Source organism: Aethina tumida, chromosome 1 (assembly GCF_024364675.1).
Source record: "Aethina tumida isolate Nest 87 chromosome 1, icAetTumi1.1, whole genome shotgun sequence".
Taxonomy (NCBI): domain Eukaryota; kingdom Metazoa; phylum Arthropoda; class Insecta; order Coleoptera; family Nitidulidae; genus Aethina; species Aethina tumida.
Genome location: NC_065435.1, coordinates 6011810 through 6033246, shown reverse-complemented (window position 1 = coordinate 6033246; position 21437 = coordinate 6011810). Strand labels below are relative to the sequence as shown.

The following is a 21437-nucleotide window of genomic DNA, read 5'->3' as shown; positions in this document are numbered from 1 at the left end:
CTCATTAATTACTTAAGAATTGATTTTATTAATTTAGTTAGAATGCAAATTTTATAAAAAGTGGTTTACAACAACTATTATCGATTTGTAAATGAGTTACGTGCATAAATCGAGATAAAAATCAAGATAAAATCAGTTATAAAGTACTTTGATTCTTAGTAATCTTTGAAAGTATTATTAGTTTTTGATAAATAGTATTAGTTTTAAAACTGTAATTTATAATAATTTGTGAAATTGAAAATAAAAAGGGTTAAATTATAATTTTTTATATTAATTATAGAAAATTTGATTTAATTATTACTAAATAACGAAATAAAATAAAATCTGATTCATTACTTAAAAATTGATTTTATTAATTTAGTGAAGGTGGAAATTTAAAATAAAAAAATAGTTCACCACTTCATTTAATTATTGTTTTATAAATACATAATGGATTTTATTTACTTTTTTGTTTCTTAAAATAATACCATTAACAAAACTTATTTATCAACTATAAATACTTCCATTTTTGATATATCAATTTATAAAAAAAATTACATGCGAGATAAATATCAAGATAACATCAGTTATAAAGTACTTTTATTCTTAGTAATCTTTGAAAGTATTATTAGATTTTGACAAATAGTTTATTTTAAAACTGTATGATTTGAGTATAGAAATTATTATTTTTTTCAGTCTAATAAGCTTACTTAAATAAAATGAAACAAACAAAATATATATTAATTATTAGATAATCTTTAATTACATACATACAATGTTAAAATGCTAAAATTTGGCTTTAATCCTTTATTTACCATTGTATAAATTTTGTTGTTTGAAGCCTCTATAACTGAAAATTAATGATTTAATTAATTGACAATAAAACTATAATTATTATTAAATATTTGAGGTAATTAAAGACAGTAATTGGATTAGTTTATTAAAAATTAATTTTACATTAGATTTTATTGATTTTTAAATTAATTTTACTAATTTCAAAAGGTTTAATTTTTGAGTTACGTATTTGTTAATAATCGAGATAAATATTATGATAAGATTAGATATAAATATACACTTTTATCCCTATTAATTCTTCAAATCACCATCGTTGGTTCATCTTTATTTAATATGCATCTTACAACATCTAAAACCTAAAATCAGTGATACAATATCGTATGCCTAATGGAATTTTCCAGAATAAATACCGTTGAAATCGATAACAATTTAAGAATAAATTTTTTATTTAATCTCTTAACCAGTCATCGATTTTTCGTTTTCCTAATTGCGACGATACTTCAACATGCACGAAACATTAAAAACGTTAATAAATAAACGTTTTTTACATAACAGTATCTGCGAAAACTCCAGAAATTAAAACGGAACCGGCGGTCTGGCAACGTCGCCGTCTTCAACGCGACCAACCTACGGTTTTCAGGGGAATATCTTTTGTGTGCGTTCCACCAGGTCTTTTTACAACCGCATTTTACTAATAAATAAATGATAAAGAAAAAAGTTATGGAATTAGTCAACTTATCATCAATATTCCATTATGATTCACGTGCAATGCATTAGAACGTAACACACATGTTCGTGGTATTATATTATAATTCCCTTATCGGTAAATAATACGAACTGATACGCACGTTGTTTTTCTCGTCGGGACATAAAAGCGATTAAAATTAAATTACGAATTACTCAATTAATTTTCCGATAGACGGGACTACGTCAATGATAATTTCATTGTCCGATGGAAATAGAATACGTCGATTTAAAATAGCAATTTCACATGCAGATCTCGCTATAAATGCCGCAATCATTTCTATTTTTATAAATCGCGTAAAATATACGGGGAATGATTTCATCGTAAATTGGGAGCGGAAAAAACTGTACCAACGTTTTTTTACTCGTCCTCCCCCCCATTCGTTGGCAGCCCTGCGCTAGTTACAAATGGAAGGCCGCTGTTTTTGACACATTTGAATTTGTTATAGGATAAATTCAACAATAGCCGTAACTAACAATAATAAGCAACTGCCCAACTGCCCTTACATCTCAATATTGCCGTTACAACGGTTATAAAAACTAAACTAAGTCTTAACCTAGAAAATGTTTCCAAAACTTGTGTCAAAGGTACGAATTAGTTTTGTTCACAAATCAACACGTAACGCCTTTACTTGTAGCTCCTCAAATGCTCCAGCACCCTGAACACAATCAAACAGGCCAAACGAAACATAGGACTGATACCCATAGTTGTGGAGCAAACAGGCAGAGGTGAACGATCCTATGATATTTACTCCAGGCTACTCAAAGAACGTATAATATGTCTCATGGGCCCCATAAACGACACAATGAGTTCTTTAATAGTGGCCCAACTGCTGTTCCTCCAGTCTGAGTCTTCGACCAAGCCAATACATTTGTACATTAACTCGCCTGGTGGAAGTGTCACAGCAGGGCTGGGAATTTATGACACGATGCAGTACATTCTTCCCCCTGTAGCAACATGGTAATTAGACTAAAATATAATTTAACTATGTTCTACTTTAGATGTTTTATTTAGGTGTGTAGGACAGGCATGCAGCATGGCCTCCTTATTACTGGCAGCTGGCAGTCCTGGAATGCGTCATTCGTTACCCAACGCGAGAATTATGATCCATCAGCCGTCTGGTGGTGTCCAGGTAATTAAATGATTTCCATCCGTGCCGACACCGATTACCGTTGTTTAATTCAAGGGTCAAGCCACTGATATCCAAATACAGGCTGAAGAAATCTTGAAGCTGAAGAAGCAGATCAACCTCCTGTACGTCCGTCACACCGGCTTGGAGTTGGCCAAAGTTGAACAAAGCATGGAAAGGGACAATTTTATGAGTCCACCTGAGGCTCAAACTTATGGGATAATAGACAAGGTTTTGGCCAGTCCACCCAAAACCAGGGCTGATGATGAAGGCAGTGTTGAATCAAAAATTGGAATTAATGGTTAACTTATTTTTATGCATTGTAAATTGTTTTGTTATTGAATTTGTCTCAATATAGTTTATATGTTTTTATATGGTGTTGTTGAAATGTGATTTTTATAAATTAAAACATGGTCATAGTTCAGAATTAATCATTTATTTTTTATATACATTGTAACGAATGTTACATAAAATTTATCACCACTAAAAACTATTAAAAATATAATTTTACTTTAATATTTTCCCAGTTATATAATATTCATGAATCTTCGTTTTTATAATAATAATTATGTTGAGGTATATTTTAAATTGCATAAATTAGTATTAAATTGATAAATACTAATTTATTAATAAAAAGTCCAGTGATTATAAATGGTATATTTGTGTTTTACAAGTTTTAAAAATATGTTATAAATCTTATTAAAATTATCATCTTTTAAACACTTAATTTAAATATATTATCTGTATATTTAAGAAACATTTCCCCAAGATAACAAAACATAAAATTTAAATTTTTTTAAAAGAAATACATATTTAATATTCGATTTTTTAAATTCACATTAAAAATGGTATCACTTAATTTAAAAAACAGCAGCTTAAAGTACTATAAATAAACATAAATATTAAAAGTAATATAAAATGATATGAATTGTAAAATATTTAAACTTTTTGTACGTATATCGTTACTAAAAGAATAATACTAATGCCATTAAAGAACAAGACTTCTTTAATTATATAAAACATATTTTCAAACAATACTAACATAAAACGTGAACAATTATTGTCATATTAATTGATGTGTAAAATTTAACACAGCTCAATGGCAGCAGCTATTCCCATGCCGCCTCCTATGCAAAGACCTGCAACGCCCTTCTTCTTTCCCAAACGTTTCAAATTGTAAATCAACGTGACCAAAACTCTTGTTCCTGAACAACCGATTGGATGTCCCAAAGCTATGGCTCCTCCTGTGACGTTAACTTTGCTGGGATCCAACATTAATTCCTTGCAGACAATGATGCTTTGAGCTGCGAAAGCTTCGTTGAGCTCGTACAAATCTACTTCATCCCTTGACCATCCAACTTTCCATAACTACAAACGATTAATTTAATATATAATTAATTAATGAAGTTGATGAGTAAATTACTAGTTTGTTAACGGCTTCAATAGGCCCAGCACCCATGCACAGGGGCTCAATTCCAACTTCAGCAAAGCCAATGATCTTGGCCAAAGGTTGGAGCCCCTTCTCCTTGACCGAAGTTTCGTTCGCCAAAATAACAGCGGCAGCTCCGTCGTTTAATCCTGAGGCGTTCCCTGCGGTAACGGTGCCGGTGGCTTCGAAGCAGGCTCTCAGCTTCGACAATTTTTCGATGGTGGTGCCGAACTTTGGATATTCGTCTTTGTCTATTAATCCCAGCTTCTTGTCGGGGACGGGGACGATTTCCTCAGTGAAGTAACCGTTTTTAATAGCTTCTTCCGTTTTGTTTTGGGACGCAGCTGCGAATTCGTCCTGCGCTTCTCTGGTAATGCCGTACTTCTTTACCAAATGTTCAGCTACAATTTAATGAAGTTAATTTTAGATATTCTACTTAATTAGGAGATCTACTTGTGTTTCCCATGTGAACTTTGTGAAAAGCATCAGTTAAGCCATCAACTAACAGAGTGTCAGCCAGTCCTAGATCGCCGAGTTTGGTGCCTCGAGTGTATACGGAATGTTGAGACCTGCTCATGCTTTCCTGACCTCCAGCTACGACGATATTACAATCCTCATTACGTATTGCTTGATAAGCTAAAAATACTGATCTGGAAAATTGCATGTTTATCAGAATAAATTTTCCGCGGAAAACCTTGAGTTCTATAAATATTACCGGATTATAAGGCTACTTACTTTAAACCAGAGCCGCACAGCATGTTCACAGTGAACGCGGGCGATGAGTAAGGGATTTTGGCCCCCACAGCAGCCTGCCTGGCTGGGTTTTGGCCTTGTCCGGCAGTGAGCACCTAAAAAAAATAATTTAATAATTAACAATTAATATTTGACTATTTTGATATAAGTAAGACACATTTAATATGTATAAATGTACATAAATAATGTAAATTACAAATTAATGGTTAATGTTTACTAATTTATCAATAAATAATTTCCGTTGATTAGAAGGAATATTATTAGTTGTTGCTTAATCAGATTACACAATTCATATCACAGTTTTGTGGGGAAAATTATATAATTAATAAAATTTAACATAAAACTTACATGCCCGATGATGACCTGATCAACATTTTCTGGTTCCAGTTTAGCCCTTCTCAAAGCTTCAGCTATTGTGATAGCACCGAGATCAGAAGCTGGGTACTTTTCAAACTGACCCATAAAACTTCCTACAACCCAATTCCATTTATTACACAATAAATAAAATTTAAATTAAACAAACTTACCAATGGGTGTTCTGCACCCAGAGACAATGTAAACTTGAGACATGTTGCAATCTTACAATTTAAAGAAAATTGTAAATACTGTTTAAAATGTTAATACTGTTTATGTTACCGCTTCCAAAAGTGGGCTAAAACTGTTTAATGGACGTGTATGTGCTATCACACTTTCCCATTATGTATATCTTTCTCTTTTGCATTACAAATAAATATTCAACGGCACTTTTTCTTATGCTAATTTCAGGTGACCCGACATCGTTTTCGACTGGGAAACCAATGAAAAGTGCAAGTTTTAATGGAAATATCCATGCAAATTGGTCGGATATTTGAATTTTAAAGGTTAGGTGGTACACTGAGTTGTACGCAGTGTACACTAGTGGTTTTGCTGACGTAATCACATGTAATTTTGTTTGAATCTTTCATTAGGTTTTAAAATTACTTTAAACGTATTTGTAATTGTTAGATATTATGATCAACTAGGGTACTACCAGCAGTGACACACTTGAGTTTTAAATGTTGTTAATTAATTATTTGGGTAACACGTGGTTGAAGATAAACTACAGTAAATAAACCCAAAATTACAACTAAACAAGGTTTTAAATGCGAGAAAATGACTGGATTTCAAAACCAGCGAGTTTGTAATAAGGTCCAAAAGTTTCAATGTAATATAAAACAAATTTATTTGTGTGTGTGTGTTAAATTAACACTTAAAATACTTAAATATTTAGACATTTATTAAAATTAAAATAAAACATCATTTGTTCTGGGTTTCATTCATTTATTTCTAATTCAGTGTTGATGAATAAGACGCAAGTTGCGTGTGTTTTATTGTATATTCACCGATATGACCAATTGGCAAATCAACTTACTGTGGACTGATTATTTTCGTTAGACACGTTCGGCACGGTTCGGTTCCCGTATTGAAAGGCGACTGCCGTATACCCACATGTTTATATTAGTCACGATATTTTATTAATATTCATAAAAAATTAACAATAACTCAAATATCACAGTATTTTGTGCCATAATCTTTGGCTTCTATCATTGTTTGGCATCTTTAAAGCATAGAATCTTCCAGTCTCTGCAATGTGCCAACAGGAATTTGTTACCACAGCTCCTGTATGATTTGAAGAATTTCTTGTTTGCTTGTTGGGTTTTATGTTCGAATGCTCAATAGGATTTAGATTGGGGGACTGAGACGGCCGTTCAAGCACAGTTAATTTTTTTTATTAGAAACCACTCTTTAATGATTTTCGACGTGTGTTTTGGATCTTTGTCAACACAGTAGCATCTCTTTCACAGCAAATGAAAACATGTTTTCCAGTATGTACATGTATTCAAAATGATCCAATGATCCCGTATCAACAAAAAGATTTGTGTCGAAATTTCCTACATGACTTGTCATGATGTTTTCCAAGGATCTTTCGAGGGAGAGTCTTTTTATAATTTTATCTATCTTAGGAGTGGTAAACGTGTTAACTATTGCTACATTGAAACAAACCGAAAATGGTAATAATTTTTGGACAACAAATCTGGAAAAACTAATTCTGAAAAGACCTGTATGTGGATCTACGGCAGTCGTGTTTCAATTCGGAAACCGATACGTGCCGAACGTGGTAAACGAAAGCGGGCACTTCAAATTCGTCTTGGACCTCAGAAAGTAGGTTTACCGAAACGCCATACTGATACTCACCGCGTAAAGTGGTTGCCTATACTCAGACATGAATTATTAAATCTCTAAATTTTTTACAAAACAAATAAAAATAACCACGTAAATTTGTTCTAGAACGTAATAGGACTACAAATATTGACCAACGAGTTAAATTAAATAGAATTTAAGTTGTAAATAGTGGAGCAAACAGTTATCCTCGAGTGGCGACATCTATCTTTGGATGGTTTAATAAAAATATACAACTTCATGTTACAAGTATTCTGATTATGTCGCTGTTTTAAGTGTTGTACTGTGTGAGTGAGCCAAAATGGCAGAAAATGGAAGAGATATTCCCGAACAGCCTAAAACTACAGGTTAGAATTAGAATTTGTGTATTCAGCATATTGTTCGTTAGTGTTTCACGATCTTGTTACCACCGTGAATTTATTTCTAGTATGCCTAAGCAGCATTAAGTTATATAAGTTAAAAAAAGTCCACCATCTGTGGGTCTAATGCACTAAATTATTAGTAAACGTTAGTTTTAGATGGAAATTCGTGCCGTTTTGGGTCGGTGTGTGTATGTTAGTTGTTGGAAATCGTTTGGCTGTGTGTGTTTTAACACAAATTCGCATGTACGAGGCGTATTTGTCGATTTAATATCGTGTGAAGATATTAATATCTCCGGCCTTTGATTCATATTATTCAAATGTCAAATTTTAATCAATTAATTCTTTATACCAGACACGGTGTCTAATATTTACCTCAAGGTGGTTTTACATTGATTGTTTTGACATTATTGCTTGCTTACTGTTGTCACATGAATGTAATTTACAACGAAAAACTTCTAGGTTAGTTTGTTTAGGTTTACTACGTGTAATTTCGGATCAATCATATTTATTTTTATACTAATAGTTCCATATCATCTAATTTTATCTTATCATGTAGGTAGGCTACTTTAACATGTGTAAAAAGGTAAAACCGGTTTCCATATTATTTACATAATTCATATGCATAACTCGGGGAAAAAAAAAATAATACACAGATTTTGCACATTCCATTCGGTGATCCCGCTAACAAGATCCTCAGTATTTTCATTAAAAAAAAAAACAACCAACCCTCCCGAACACCTCCCGTAACACGTCTATTGACAAATATCGACATTGTCAAAATATAAACACACCTAAAAATAACAAACTTTAATAATAGATTTTACCGTAAATTAAACGTGGCTAAGAAAGTCCGAAATCCGCTGCTTCACAAACGGATATCCGGCTTAATCATTCACACGCCAAAATCGTCGTCGTTATACCGGGTGACGGAAAAATCACACATCCGGAATTGCTAATTTTTTACGCACGATTTCGTGTTCTTTTTTTTTTTTTGTTTGTATTTACGGGTTGTTCATGTAAATTTCGTTGAAATTCGATTAACGGTTTGAGTCATGAGATGAGTCCGATTTGTCGCCCGGTTTCCGGAAACGCGACCTTCCCAAACGATTGTCTGTCTTTCACATCACTTTATTGATCAATATCAATAAATGTGCGGCTAAATTTAATTGAGCTCTTTACGGAGTGTTTCCCTTTATTTCTTAGTTTGTATAAAATATTTGTTTTGAACGGTATTAATTTGTAAATAATTACCCAATAAGTTACAGGCAAACAAGTTTAGAACAATATTTAGGACTTGACTTGAATTGAAAAAATATTTATAAACGTTTGGGCCAAAATTTACTGATTGTATACGATACATAAAATCTTCGCCAAATTAGTACTTTGATGCCTTTTAAGCTTCAGAATTAGAATGTGTTTATAATAAGCCATTAAAGCTGTAAATTTCATCATGATTTAATTTGTATTTGCTTTTATCAGATTTAACGGATTAGTTTATTATTATCGCTTGTTGAAAGAAAAACAACTTGAGAACATTAGTTTATCAACAATATTATCAAAAATAATGCATACAAAAGAAGATACTTCTTGGTATTCTTGTGTTACTATAGAATGGTTTATGTTTCTTGAAAATTGGAGAAATTATTTTTATATCATAAAAATGCCTATCCTATACAATCTTCTGCAACTTAATACATTTAAGCCTTTTAGAACTGTGTAAACATCAACATTAAAATGTATTTACTGAGACATTAAAATTGTGATTTTTAACAACTTTCCTTTATTTGTATGCGTGTATTAAATGTTTTGTTTTTGATGTATTAATTTATAATTGTTGTTTATGGACAAGCAAACAAGTTTAGAACATCAAAACAAGAATTTTTAATATACATTAATGTTATCGAAAAGTACTTGCATAAAGAAGGCAATAAAAATTAGTTAAACTAATATTTATTTATTTTTTTTTTGTGTAAAAAAATATTGCAATTCATTTATATTTATTGAGAGACAAACAAAATTAGAAAAAACATTTATATAGTAATACATTTTAAATGCTAATTAAATTATATTTTTATGAAAAAGTGCATTTGAACTAGTTATTATTTATTTTTTAAATGTTCAATATTAAGTAATGTACTTTTTTTAATTAGTAGATTCAATTTTGTGTCTTAAACAATTACTCTACATATGATATTGTGCAATTTAGTACTTTAAGTCTTCTAAAAACTGTGTAAACTTGAAGATCGTGACGTATTTTATGAACCATTAAATTTGTGAATTTTGTCACAATTTTCGCTTATTTTTGTGTGTTTAAATGCATTTTTATCAGGTTTGACGTATTAGTTGAACAACAATATCTTTATTAAGAGATAAAGAATATTAGAACATATTTCTGACAAAGTATTGATTAATTTTTATCAAAAATTGTGTACATAAAGAAACTAATTTATTTTTAAAAGTTTTGAGTATTATTTAATATTTTAATTTTTCGTTAAATTAGAAAATTGTAATTATGCTTTGTAAATAATCACTATACATTCAATATTCAGGTTTTTAGTACTTTTTAATCTTTTAAAAACTGTATAAACTTCAAGATAATGCATTTAATTTAATATACCATTAAAATTGTAAATTTTGTCACTGTTTTTTTTTTCATTTTTATGCATGTTTAATGCTTTTTTTTTAAATCAAATTTAATGTATGAACCAAAAATAATAATAATAACAGCTCTTTATTAAGAGACAAACAAAATTAGAACTTTTTTTCTGATAGAATATTAATTCAACTTTATATTTATCAAAACATTTGTACATAAAGAAGGCAATTAGATAAACTATTTTATTTTTAAATTTTTTGTAGTATTTTGTGTATATATCCAATATTCTGAATTTTAGTACTTTTAAACCATTTAAAAACTGTGTAAACTTAAGATTATTATGCATTAAATTTAATAAACCATTAAAACTGTAAATTTTGTCACAGTTTTCCTACACACTTTATTTTATATATTATAAGCTATCAAAATTGGGAATTTGACACAATTTTCCTTTATTTGTATAAGCATTTAAATGCATTTTTTATCAGATTTGTTGTATTAATTTATGATTATTATTTATCGGGAATCAAACAAGATTAGACCATTATTTATGGCTAAAGATTTTAAATAATAAATAAACTTTGTACTATCAAGATGTACGTGAATTTATCATAAATTGCACCATTTACAATTATTCTTTTAATGATTTTATTACGCAAATAGATATTTAAAACGAAGTCATAATTATAAATATTATAATGTCATAAAGTACATGCATAAAAAAGACAATTCGTCAAACTAATTTTCTGTTTTAAAGTACTGTTTATCGATTTAAGTATTTAAAAATCATTAAATGCAGTTTTGTTCATAGAAACTTAATATACATTTTCACACTTTAATAGCTTTTAAACCTGTTAAAAATCGTGAAAACTTGAAAATAAACGTATTTAATAAGCCATTGGAATTGTGAATTTTGTCACATGTTGACGAAAGCTTACCGACGGACGTTTCCGAGAAAACTACCTGCAACAAATGACCCTCAACCCTCAAAAACACCTCTTTTAAACTTCTAGTAGTCCATTTGCATACCGTTTTACGCACCGTTGTTTCGTTTTATAAAATTTTATGGAATCGTCCTTTTTGTACACATTTTAATTTGAAACCTACATTACAAATTTTGGGTTATTTTTGTCGCTTTTTATTTTATGGGGCTGCTATAATTGAATGAACCAATGTATAAACTACTTTTTCTTATAGGAAATTTGAGTTACTTATTCCAATATGAAAAACCCCAAGAGTCCGAAGGTAAGATGATGATGAATTTTGAAACGAACCCACTTTTAATAATTGTAGTCGATGCCATAACAGCATGATATGTTTGATAACTAATATTTTGTTGAGTTTTGTACGTCCCATTAAACAAAATAATTTTTTATTCTACGTAGCTACCCCTTTCTAGATGTTCTTGTTCACAATTTGAGAGCGGTTGAAATGTAATTAGTGCTTTAACATCTGGTGTTAGAAACACCTGCCTTTTAAACGCCGTATTGTTAACGAAACGGAATGATAACGCACATGTCATAATAAGATGTACATTAAATTTTTCTTTAAATAATTATGAGCAATGTGATCTCTCTTTATTTACATTAAAACAGTTTCTAAGAGATTAACAGGTCACGCTTGTAAGTTCAAAAATATAAAAATCGTTCCACTAATTGCTTAGAAATGGGAATTCAGACGGTCTTGGTGTGTTTCTAAAACATGTGGATGTGTTTAAATAACATATAAGTTTAGTGCGTTGTAAAAATGTTGTAAAATCCTCATACAAGGCACCTTTGATGTATTTTGCAAGTCATAAAATTATTGGAAACGTTAATAACAAACAGTTTTTTGGTCAAGGATTTACAATTCTCCGGAAATTGAATTATTATTGTCGTGTTTTACGGGGTGATTTTTTTGACTTTTGAAACTTTCGAATGTCTGGAGTAATAAGCGGTCTATGAAGAAAATGTCCGTCAATCAAAATTTAATCATTTTGCTGGAGGAAACGCACTAGTGCTGAATTAGTACTCCTGTCCCCCTTCTCCCATCAAGTGGGACAGGGAGCAACATTGAAATATCAAATAGAAACCCTCATGGAAATTAATTTTTATATTTCTCCCACTAAAACATTCAAATAGACACATTTCTCAGTTGTGAACTGTCATTAGAAATGTGTATTAATAACTGGACTGAAGTGGAAGACCACCATTTTGAACAATAACTTTAATTGAAAGATAATGAGACGAGGGGGCTCATAAAATCAAGTACCCCCATGATAGGTAGGAATTTCCCAGTTATTACAAATTTACAAAATAAATACATTGTACAACATATTTGTGGTATTTTTCATTTGTTTTGTGAATTGATACTATAATAACTGAGAATTTTTATATATCATTAGGGTACTTGAGTTACACGAGTCCCCTTGCCTCATTATCTGTACAGAGTGATTTTTTTTTTACTTGAAACTATTAAATGTCTTCAATAATGAGCCCTACGAAAAAATATTCATCAATCAAAATTTGATCATTCCATTGGAGGAAATGCACTAGGGCTAAAATTAGTACTCCTACTTCCCTCCTCCCATCAAGTGGGACAGGAAGCAACATTGAAATATCAAATAGAATCCCTAATTTTTCATTAAGGATTTGTATGTTGTGGCTAAAACTACGTAGGATTTGTCTAAAATATTTTTTCGATTTATTAACGATAAGGCTATATATACTCTTGGAAATTAATTTTTTATTTTTTCCACTGAGACGTTTAAGAAAACATATTTCTCAATTGTGAACTGTTATTGAAATATGGATTAATAACTGTACAGAAGTCTAAGACCACCATTTTGAACAATAACTTTAATTGAATGATAATGAAACGAGGGGGCTCATAAAATCAAGTACTCCCATGATAGGTAGGAATTTCCCAGTTATTACAAATTTACAAAATAAATACATTGTATAACATATTTGTGGTATTTTTCATTTGTTTTGTGAATTGATACTATAATAACTGGGAATTTTTATCTATCATTAGGATACTTGAGTTACGTGAGCCCCCTTGCCTCATTATCTGTACAGAGTGATTTTTTTTTACTTGAAACTATTAAATGTCTTCAATAATGAGCCCTACGAAAAAATATTCATCAATCAAAATTTTATCATTCCATTGGAGGAAATGCACCGGGTCTGAAATTAGTACTCCTACCTCCCTCCTCCCTTCAAGTAGGACAGGGAGCAACATTGAAATATCAAATAGAAACCCTAATTTTTCATTAAGGATAAAATATTTTTTTGATTTATTAATGAAATATATATTTGGAAATTAATTTTTTTATTTCTCTCTCTGAGAGGTTGAAGCAGACACATTTCTCAGTTGTGAACTGTCATTTGAAATGTGTATTAATAACTGGACTGAAGTCGAGACTCCCATTCTGAGTACTAACTTTAATTGAAAAATAATGAGACGAGGGAACCTTGATTAGTTCCTCCGGAATTATCAAATTTAGATTGATGGGTAATTTCTTCGTAGAATTCTTATTATTGTAGATATTGGAAAGGTTTTAACAAAAAAAATCAATCTTCATCATTCATAGTACTCATTTTAAGGTGTCAACGAATCATCTATTAATTACCATCTTTTAAAAAAAGTAAATGAAGGAGTTAAATTGTGTCGTTTTGGCCGCCGATGCACACATAAAATCGGTGCATTTTTTCCCCAAAACGAAAATAGCCCAGGAAACGAAAATATGCGTGGTACGTGGGCGCCACGAAAAAAATTTTCATTCAGCGATCATTTTATTTTAATTTTAAATCGTCGCCGTCCGCACAGTGAGTAGGTCTTTTTCCAAATGTCCCGGCTATTTCTGAAAGATCGTTCACGCTCCGTAGACGATGATATTCAAACTATTTGTGCTTTTTTTGTTACTTTACTCTCCTTACTCTATATTCAGAATGTTTCTAATTTTAAAATGTCTAGATGCATAAAATACCATGTGGGTTTTCGTATTACGTTCCCCGATGGCAATGACTTTAACAGCAGCCGTTCACAATGATCGACTTGCTTTTTTGTCGGCTTAAGTCGACGCAAGTGAACGACGATGATGATGATGTTTTTGTTGATCACGCTTACGAGGAATTTTTAATAAATTTTATCGACTGGATAACGTTTATCTGCGTTATTGTATCGATAAACTTTTGCGAGTAAACATGATATTTGTACCCAAAAGCGTTGTTTCGTACAAAAAAATAAGGTGAAGAATAAACGATGATAAAGCTGGGGACGTCTTTAGTACAGGAAACGTTTAAATTTAGATGTGACAAGGCCCCGATCTTACCATAACAATTGACTTATTAAACGGGGCATTTTATGTAACCGCTCGTTTATTGTTTTACTGCTTTTCAAATACCAAATAAAAATCGTACAAGTGTGTTTGAGAAAATAACTGTTTTGCTGCCAAATGAATGGCGTGAAAGATGCACTTTTAGTTATTAATAAATTTTACTAGAAAAACCATGAATTTCTTGAAAAACTGCGGCCTTTATGTGAATTGATTATTTTTGGTTTGACAGGGCAATTTAATGTGCTTACGAAACCGACGTGAAAGTGTATTATAATCAATTTTAGTACAAATTTTCTGGTTAAAGTCTAATTTTCCTTTAATTTCTTAAATGCTCAAAAGTTTTCAAAATGACAATAAATATTCCTGAAAATATTTAAGTTATAAAAATTTTTTTAAGATATTTAGGGAAATATATATTCCATTTATTAGAATTAAATGTGATCAAGTTAAATATATATTTTGGTTTAAATTGCCAAACATTTTTAAGTTATCACAGATAATTTATGACTAAGTTAAAATTTTGATACAAATTTTTATAGAATTCAAAATGTGGGACATTTTTAAGCTTCTTCCAAAAATATTTATTCATTTAAAGAATTAAACACAAAAAACTATACATGTTTGTATAGTTTTTTTAGAAATAAAATGATGTGAAATTTTAACTTTTTTTAATATTATTTATTAAAAAACTAAAAAGTGTGTTAAATCCCAATTTTGATTGAGATCTTTATGGAACATTTATTTAATTTGATAAAATCAAGTGTTCACAAAATAAAAATTTATATCTAGGTTGAAATTTTGAATTTTATAAAATTTAAAATATGAGAAACTTTTAAGTTTCTTCCAAAAATATTTATTCATTTACATTTGTTTTTTAAAGAATATACAAAAAATTCTATACATGTTTGCATAGAGCTTTCAAGAATAAAATGATGGTAAATTTTAACTTTTTTTAAATATTATTTATTTATTGATTAAAAAACTAAAAAGTATGTAAAATTCTAATGTTAATTGATCTTTATGAATTAATTATGAATTATTTATTTAATTTGATAAATTCAAGTGTTCACAGAATAAAAATTTATATCTAGATTGAAATTTTGATACAGATTTTTTTGGAATTCAAAATGTGGGCAATCTCCGAAAAATATTTATATATTTAAAATAATTTTAAGTAACGTGTTTACTTTTATATGTTTAAATAATAATTTAGAGTTAATTGTGATTGCATTGAAAAAAAAAAACAATGCATGTTTGTATAGTTTTTTCAAAAATAAAATGACGTAAAATTTTAACTTAATCCTAATTTTGATTAAGTTCTTTATGGAACATTTATTTAATTTGATAAAATAAAGAATAAAAATTTTATATAGTTAAAATTTTGACACTATAGAATTCCAAATGTTGGAAATTTTTAAGTGTCTACCAAAAATATTTATTTATTTAAAATAATTTTAAGTAACATGTTTACGTTTATATGTTTAAATAATAATTTATATTTAATTGTAATGGAAATTGCTTTGTAAAGTAAGTCAAAAAAACTCTATATACGTGTTTGTTTAGTTTTTTCAAAAATAAAATTACGTCAAATTTTAATTTGTTTAAAAATTTATGGATATATTAATTATAAAACTAAAAAGTGTGTAAAATCCCAATTTTGATTGAGATCTTGACAGAACATTTCAGAGAATAAAAATTTATATCTGGGTTAAAATTTTGATACAGATTTTTATAGAAATCAAAATGTGGGAAATTTTAAAGTTTCTCTCAAAAATATTTATTCATTTAAAATAAATTTACGTTTATATATTTAAATAATAATTTGTATTTAATTGAGATGAAAATTGCTTTGTCACTGTCAAAAACACTTTGTACTTGTTTGTATAGTTTTTTCAAAAATAAAATGACGTGAAATTTTAGCTTTTATTAAATATTATTGATTTATTCATTAAAAACAAAAAAAAAAAAAAAAATGTGTAAAATCCCAGTTTTGTTTGAGATCTCTATGAAATATTTATTTAATTTGATAAAATCAAGTGTTTACAGAATAAAAATTTATATCTATAAAAAATAAACATTTTGATACAGATTGTAGGAAATTTGAATTTAATTCAGGTTTTAAAAAAAATATATAATCCATAAAAGCTCTATATATATTTTTAAATATAAAATGACGTCCAATTTTTTCAATATTTATTTTTTTTTTTTCAATTTTATTTTTATTTTTAAATTTATAGTTGAAATTTTTATGAAATATTTATTCAATTTTATAAAATTGTTACAGTTTAAATACATATTAAATATGTAATATATTAATTTTAAAATAGTTTTATTAGTTGTATTCTTTATTAATGAAATTGATTTTAAATATAATTTTATGAATTTTAATCTTATTTTCCACCTGTACAATAATTTTTTTTTCAATAATTATTATTTGTATTCATTGAATTTCTGCCATTTTTAGTCCTTCAGATTTAATAACATTAATTATTTCATTAATATATTTTTTTATTTTATTGGTTGTAATCATATTTATATTAAATTAAGATTTAATGGTCGTGTTTTATCTTAATTTTATGGATTTTTTAAAAAATTATTTAATTTTTTCAATTTTACCTGTTTGGCCGTTTCTCAACATAATGCGTGGCCTTTATTTATTAATACATAGGTGTTATCAAAATTTGTGCTGTACCTTGACATCCACAATTTCATTAAAACATGCCCACACAAGTTAATTATATAAATAATGGACGGCAATGGTAAAATAATTGTGAAACAATGCGCAATAAATCTTCGTCTAACCATTACACAGTGAACGGACTTTGTTTTTGGACGTCACCGTACGTCGAATAAAAACCCACCGGGTGAATAAGTAGGTGTGGGCATCATGCAATAAAAATTTTAATATTAATTAAGTAGCCAGTAGGTCGCAACAAATGTCACATCAAATTGTCGTCCGTCGACATGTACCGTTCCTCGTCCGTCCATGCGGCGCAAATTTTTCTACAATATCTATTTCGGTACGTCCATACAGGTTTTGCAGATACTGTATTTAGATGATAAAACACAAAACTGGGACGGTGTGTTATATTTTTTTCGTTTCGTTTCGTTTAGAAACCGCTGAATTACAACATTGTCCGCATATTTTTCGATGGGAGCCAACGCAGCGGCGGCCCAAAGGCCTGTGTGAGAACAGCAGCGGACCGTTCTCTATAAATGGCCATTTCACATGTAACACTAGACGCACACGGACGAAGGAAAATGACTGCTGTTGGAATTCAATAAAAACACATATGTAAATATGCATAACCTTGGTCGGCTGGGAAATGGTAAACGTAGATGGTCTACAACTATTTGTCCTAAATTCTAGCTCTCGCACAACTATCTAGGAACGTTGTTTCTTTCCTTTCTACGATTTGTACTTTTCAAAACAATAATCGTACGTGTTTTAATGGTTGCGGTGTGTTTTTGGCGTCGTTTATTTGATTTCAAACTTTTAAATTTGTGTTGAACATGAAACTTTTCAATTTCGGTTGCTGAAGAATGTTAATTAAAACTTTAATCTGGACACGAATGTTTATTCATATTCGGGAAATTCTCATACATTTTAACAAACTGAACATGGAACAGTAAAAAAATTCCATTACAACTAGAATGTTTAACTGGTTTCCTTTCCTCTTTGATGATGTCGAAAAATGTGCTACATGTCTCATTTGTGTGTTATTTTTTAACATACTAATACTAAATGCTTGAGTTATTATTCTCAGTTATTAGTAAATATTATGTAATTATCAGAAATAAGTAAATAATTTTACTTAAACTTTATTTTTTCCATTTTTAGGGTCAAACAATTTTCAATTAAACACTAATTAATTTAAGTTCTACAAAATTATTTCAAATATTTATGTATTTCGAGGAGAAACTTGGAAGTCTTTTACATTTTCTTAATTAAAATTTCAAGTTTATTATGATGACACCTGATTTTAACTAATTAAATATATATTTAATTAAAATCTCAATCAAAACAAGGATTTGTCACACTGAATAATTATAAATGAATAAAATGAACATCATAGAATTAATAAAGTTGTTAATTCTAATTAAAGGTAGTAAAATAAGATTTATAAAATAAAACATAAAAGTAATATTTCATAATAAATTTCATTAAAAATAAAATTTAAATTCGTCCAATTACATTTAAAATAGATAAAATTAAAAAGAAATACGACCAATAAATTTTAATTTGAAATTAATGGATTATAATTCATAAAATTTAATAGTTATAAGACGATTAATATAATTATTTTTAATAAATTTAATAACTATGTAGTACAATTAGATTTTCTCTAAAATTAAAGGTTCTTATAAATTAAAAATTGAATTTAAATTAATTTATAAAAAAATGATAAACATTCCTTAATAAAAAAAATTAAATTAAAGAAACAATTTAATTTAATAAATTTGTTATTTGAATTTTAATAAAATAAATTTTTGTTTTTTTTTATTTTGTTAAAATGTATTACAATTTAAAAACTTAATATTAATGAAATGAGAAATAATTTTTTTAATTAAGTTTGAATGATTAATAATAATAATAATAATAAAATTAATAAAAAATTAAAGTTCAAATAAAATTAAATATTCTTTGAAACTAAAAATTGAATTTAAATTTTTATAAAAAAAAATTATAACATATGTCAATAAAAAATTAAAGTAAAGAAATAAATTTGTGATAAAATGACTTTAATAAAAGTAAATTTTTGATTTATTTTGTCATTAAAATATGTTAAAATTTAAAAACTTAATATTAATGAAATGAGAAGTAAAATTATTTTTCTAAAATTTATATAATAATATTAATAATAAAAAAACAAAATAAATTAAAGTATTTTTATAAAAATATATTTAAAAATAGTTTAAAATTAGTTGAAACAAATTAATACTAAATTAAAAATACATAAATAAAATAAAGTCTAAATTGGAAAATAAATATATATATATATATATATATATATATATATATATATATATATATATATATATATATATATATATATTTAAAAATTAAATTATTGAAATTAAATATTTATTAAAATTAAAACACCAATTAAATAATAACATTTGAAGATAATATATAATTTAAAAAATTATAAATTACACATTTTTTTTTTAAATTAAATAAATTAATAATATTCATATTTAAGTTTAAGTTATATTTAAAATTAATAGGCACCAAAATGTTTTATTATAAATGTGGAGAATAAAATTAAAATTCGTAAAATTACACTTAAAATTGATAAAATTAAGAAGAAATACAACAAATAAATTTTAATTTAAAATTAATAAAACTAAAATTTATAAAATTAATTATAATAAAATAGTTTACATATTAAAATATATTAAAAAATATCTATTGTGATACTATAAATTTGAATTTTAATTTGAAAAAATTCAAAAAATAAAAAATGTGTCTTAAAAAAATATATTAAATTAAATAAACTACAAAATGTTTGTAGTTGTAGTTACAAGTTGAATGATATTAACTTTTTAAGAGTAAATTTTTCCTTATGTAATTAAAATGTAGTAAAATATAAAAAAAATAATATTAATTAAATAAGAAAATTTAATTATTTTTCTCTTAAATTTGAATGATAAAAATAAAAAATTAATTAAAACTATACATAAAATTGATGACAATAAATTAATAAATTGAAACCATATATTATATTGGTGAAATAAATTTTATGTTAATTTAAAAAATGTGTATTTAAATTAAGTATAAAAATAAATATAAACATTTCAAATTAGCAAATCAATATTTATGTGAACATTAAAACATAATTTTGCGTAAAGATGACTTGTAATTTTAAGAAAATGAATCACAAAAAAAAACTGTTTTAAATACTAAAAATAAAATAAAATCAATAATTATTGTTGTAATGAACAACATAAAATTAATCATACTTAAAGAAATAAAAATGATTGTGTTGTTTTACAAGTCGTTGGTGACAGGAAATTGAAAAGTAACAGTTGCTTGATACATAAATAAGTAAAAGTATTCTGGTGGCAATTTAAATAAAAAACATATTTGTTGCCAAAAACGTCCAATGAAATTATGAATCAGGTAAACAAACTGTTAACGCAGCAGTAAAAATTTTAACCGGCATAAAAGTGAACCGACAGTCGTAAAATCGCTGTAAAATTGAAATGGTGTAGCTTTCCCATTTTCCACACACACACACATACACACACATGGGTCAATTGAGCAAAACGTGAAAAATTCAGTCGTTGCATCGACCAAAATAAAAATAACACCTGTGACATTTTGGCGACATAAATAAAAATTTGTAAACACACACTCAATCGTCCTTTCATTGACTGTTCCCCACACACACACACAGATATACAAACACACGAGGTTTTTCGGTATTCGTTACGCAAACCTCGTTGAGTCGGGCCATACGAGTAGAAGTGGTCGCATACGTTTGGCGGTGCCAGAGAGAACGTAACACACGTTGTGGTTTTTCGGTAGGCGTTTTCGAAATGTTTCCGATACGTCTTCCTCGATCGCTGGAATTGCATGGGTGGCAGAGATATTTGAATAATTTGATCGGTTATGTAACTAACACGTTTGAAGGTTTCAACGGCGACCGATATGTGATCAATTAATTTACTTGTTTGCGTCGGATTTAAATCGGATTGTGGTCGGTGTACGGGGACTGTTGAGGAAGTTTGTTAACAAATTACTCCTGCTTAGCCTAAATTAATTATTAAAATCAGTAAATTTCAAATTAAAATTGAAAACTAAATTGTAAACATCCACGTTGGAGAAGTTGAAATTATGAAAAAAATATAAAAATTAAAATTATAAAAATTAAAGATTTTGTAATTAAAATTAATAATAGTAATATATAAAAAAAATTAAAAAAAAATGATAATAATAAAATTGAAGAGATGTGTTTATTTATTAATAAAGTTTACATAAATTATTAATATATAAATATTTATTTAAAATCTTTTGAGACTCTCTTAAAAAAAATATTCACTACAAAAATTTTCATTAAAAAAGCTAAGTTTAATGAAAATAAAATTGTCGAAATTAATATTACAGACATTTTTTTAATAAAAA

At 27.7% G+C, this 21437-nt stretch overlaps 3 protein-coding genes across 4 annotated transcripts in view; 2 read left to right on the top strand and 1 right to left on the bottom strand.

Annotated features, from left to right (window-relative positions):
- Positions 1-1904: 1904 nt before the first annotated feature.
- On the top strand, positions 1905-3020 carry LOC109594896 (ATP-dependent Clp protease proteolytic subunit). The gene is made up of 4 exons (XM_020010157.2): positions 1905-2106; positions 2157-2479; positions 2534-2651; positions 2706-3020. The coding sequence occupies exons 1-4, from the start codon at positions 2083-2085 to the stop codon at positions 2952-2954; spliced, it is 714 nt and encodes a 237-aa protein (XP_019865716.1). The 5' UTR covers positions 1905-2082; the 3' UTR covers positions 2955-3020.
- Positions 3021-3290: 270 nt separating this feature from the next.
- LOC109594892 (acetyl-CoA acetyltransferase, cytosolic) lies at positions 3291-5851 on the bottom strand. Its single transcript, XM_020010153.2, has 6 exons — positions 5358-5851; positions 5179-5300; positions 4813-4925; positions 4531-4727; positions 4072-4478; positions 3291-4016 (listed from the first exon to the last, which is right to left on the bottom strand). The coding sequence occupies exons 1-6, from the start codon at positions 5398-5400 to the stop codon at positions 3735-3737; spliced, it is 1164 nt and encodes a 387-aa protein (XP_019865712.1). The 5' UTR covers positions 5401-5851; the 3' UTR covers positions 3291-3734.
- Positions 5852-7259: 1408 nt separating this feature from the next.
- The window catches only part of LOC109594906 (ensconsin-like), a 45568-nt gene continuing 31390 nt past the window's right edge, over positions 7260-21437 (top strand). Inside the window, exons 1-2 of one of the 2 annotated variants that reach the window (XM_049961964.1) lie at positions 7286-7376; positions 11185-11232. In XM_049961964.1, coding sequence (XP_049817921.1) covers positions 7331-7376; positions 11185-11232 — 94 coding nt within the window. In that variant the 5' untranslated portion in view covers positions 7286-7330. Of the gene's footprint in view, positions 7377-11184; positions 11233-21437 lie in introns of both variants that reach the window. The other variant, XM_049961965.1, reaches the window with a different exon arrangement.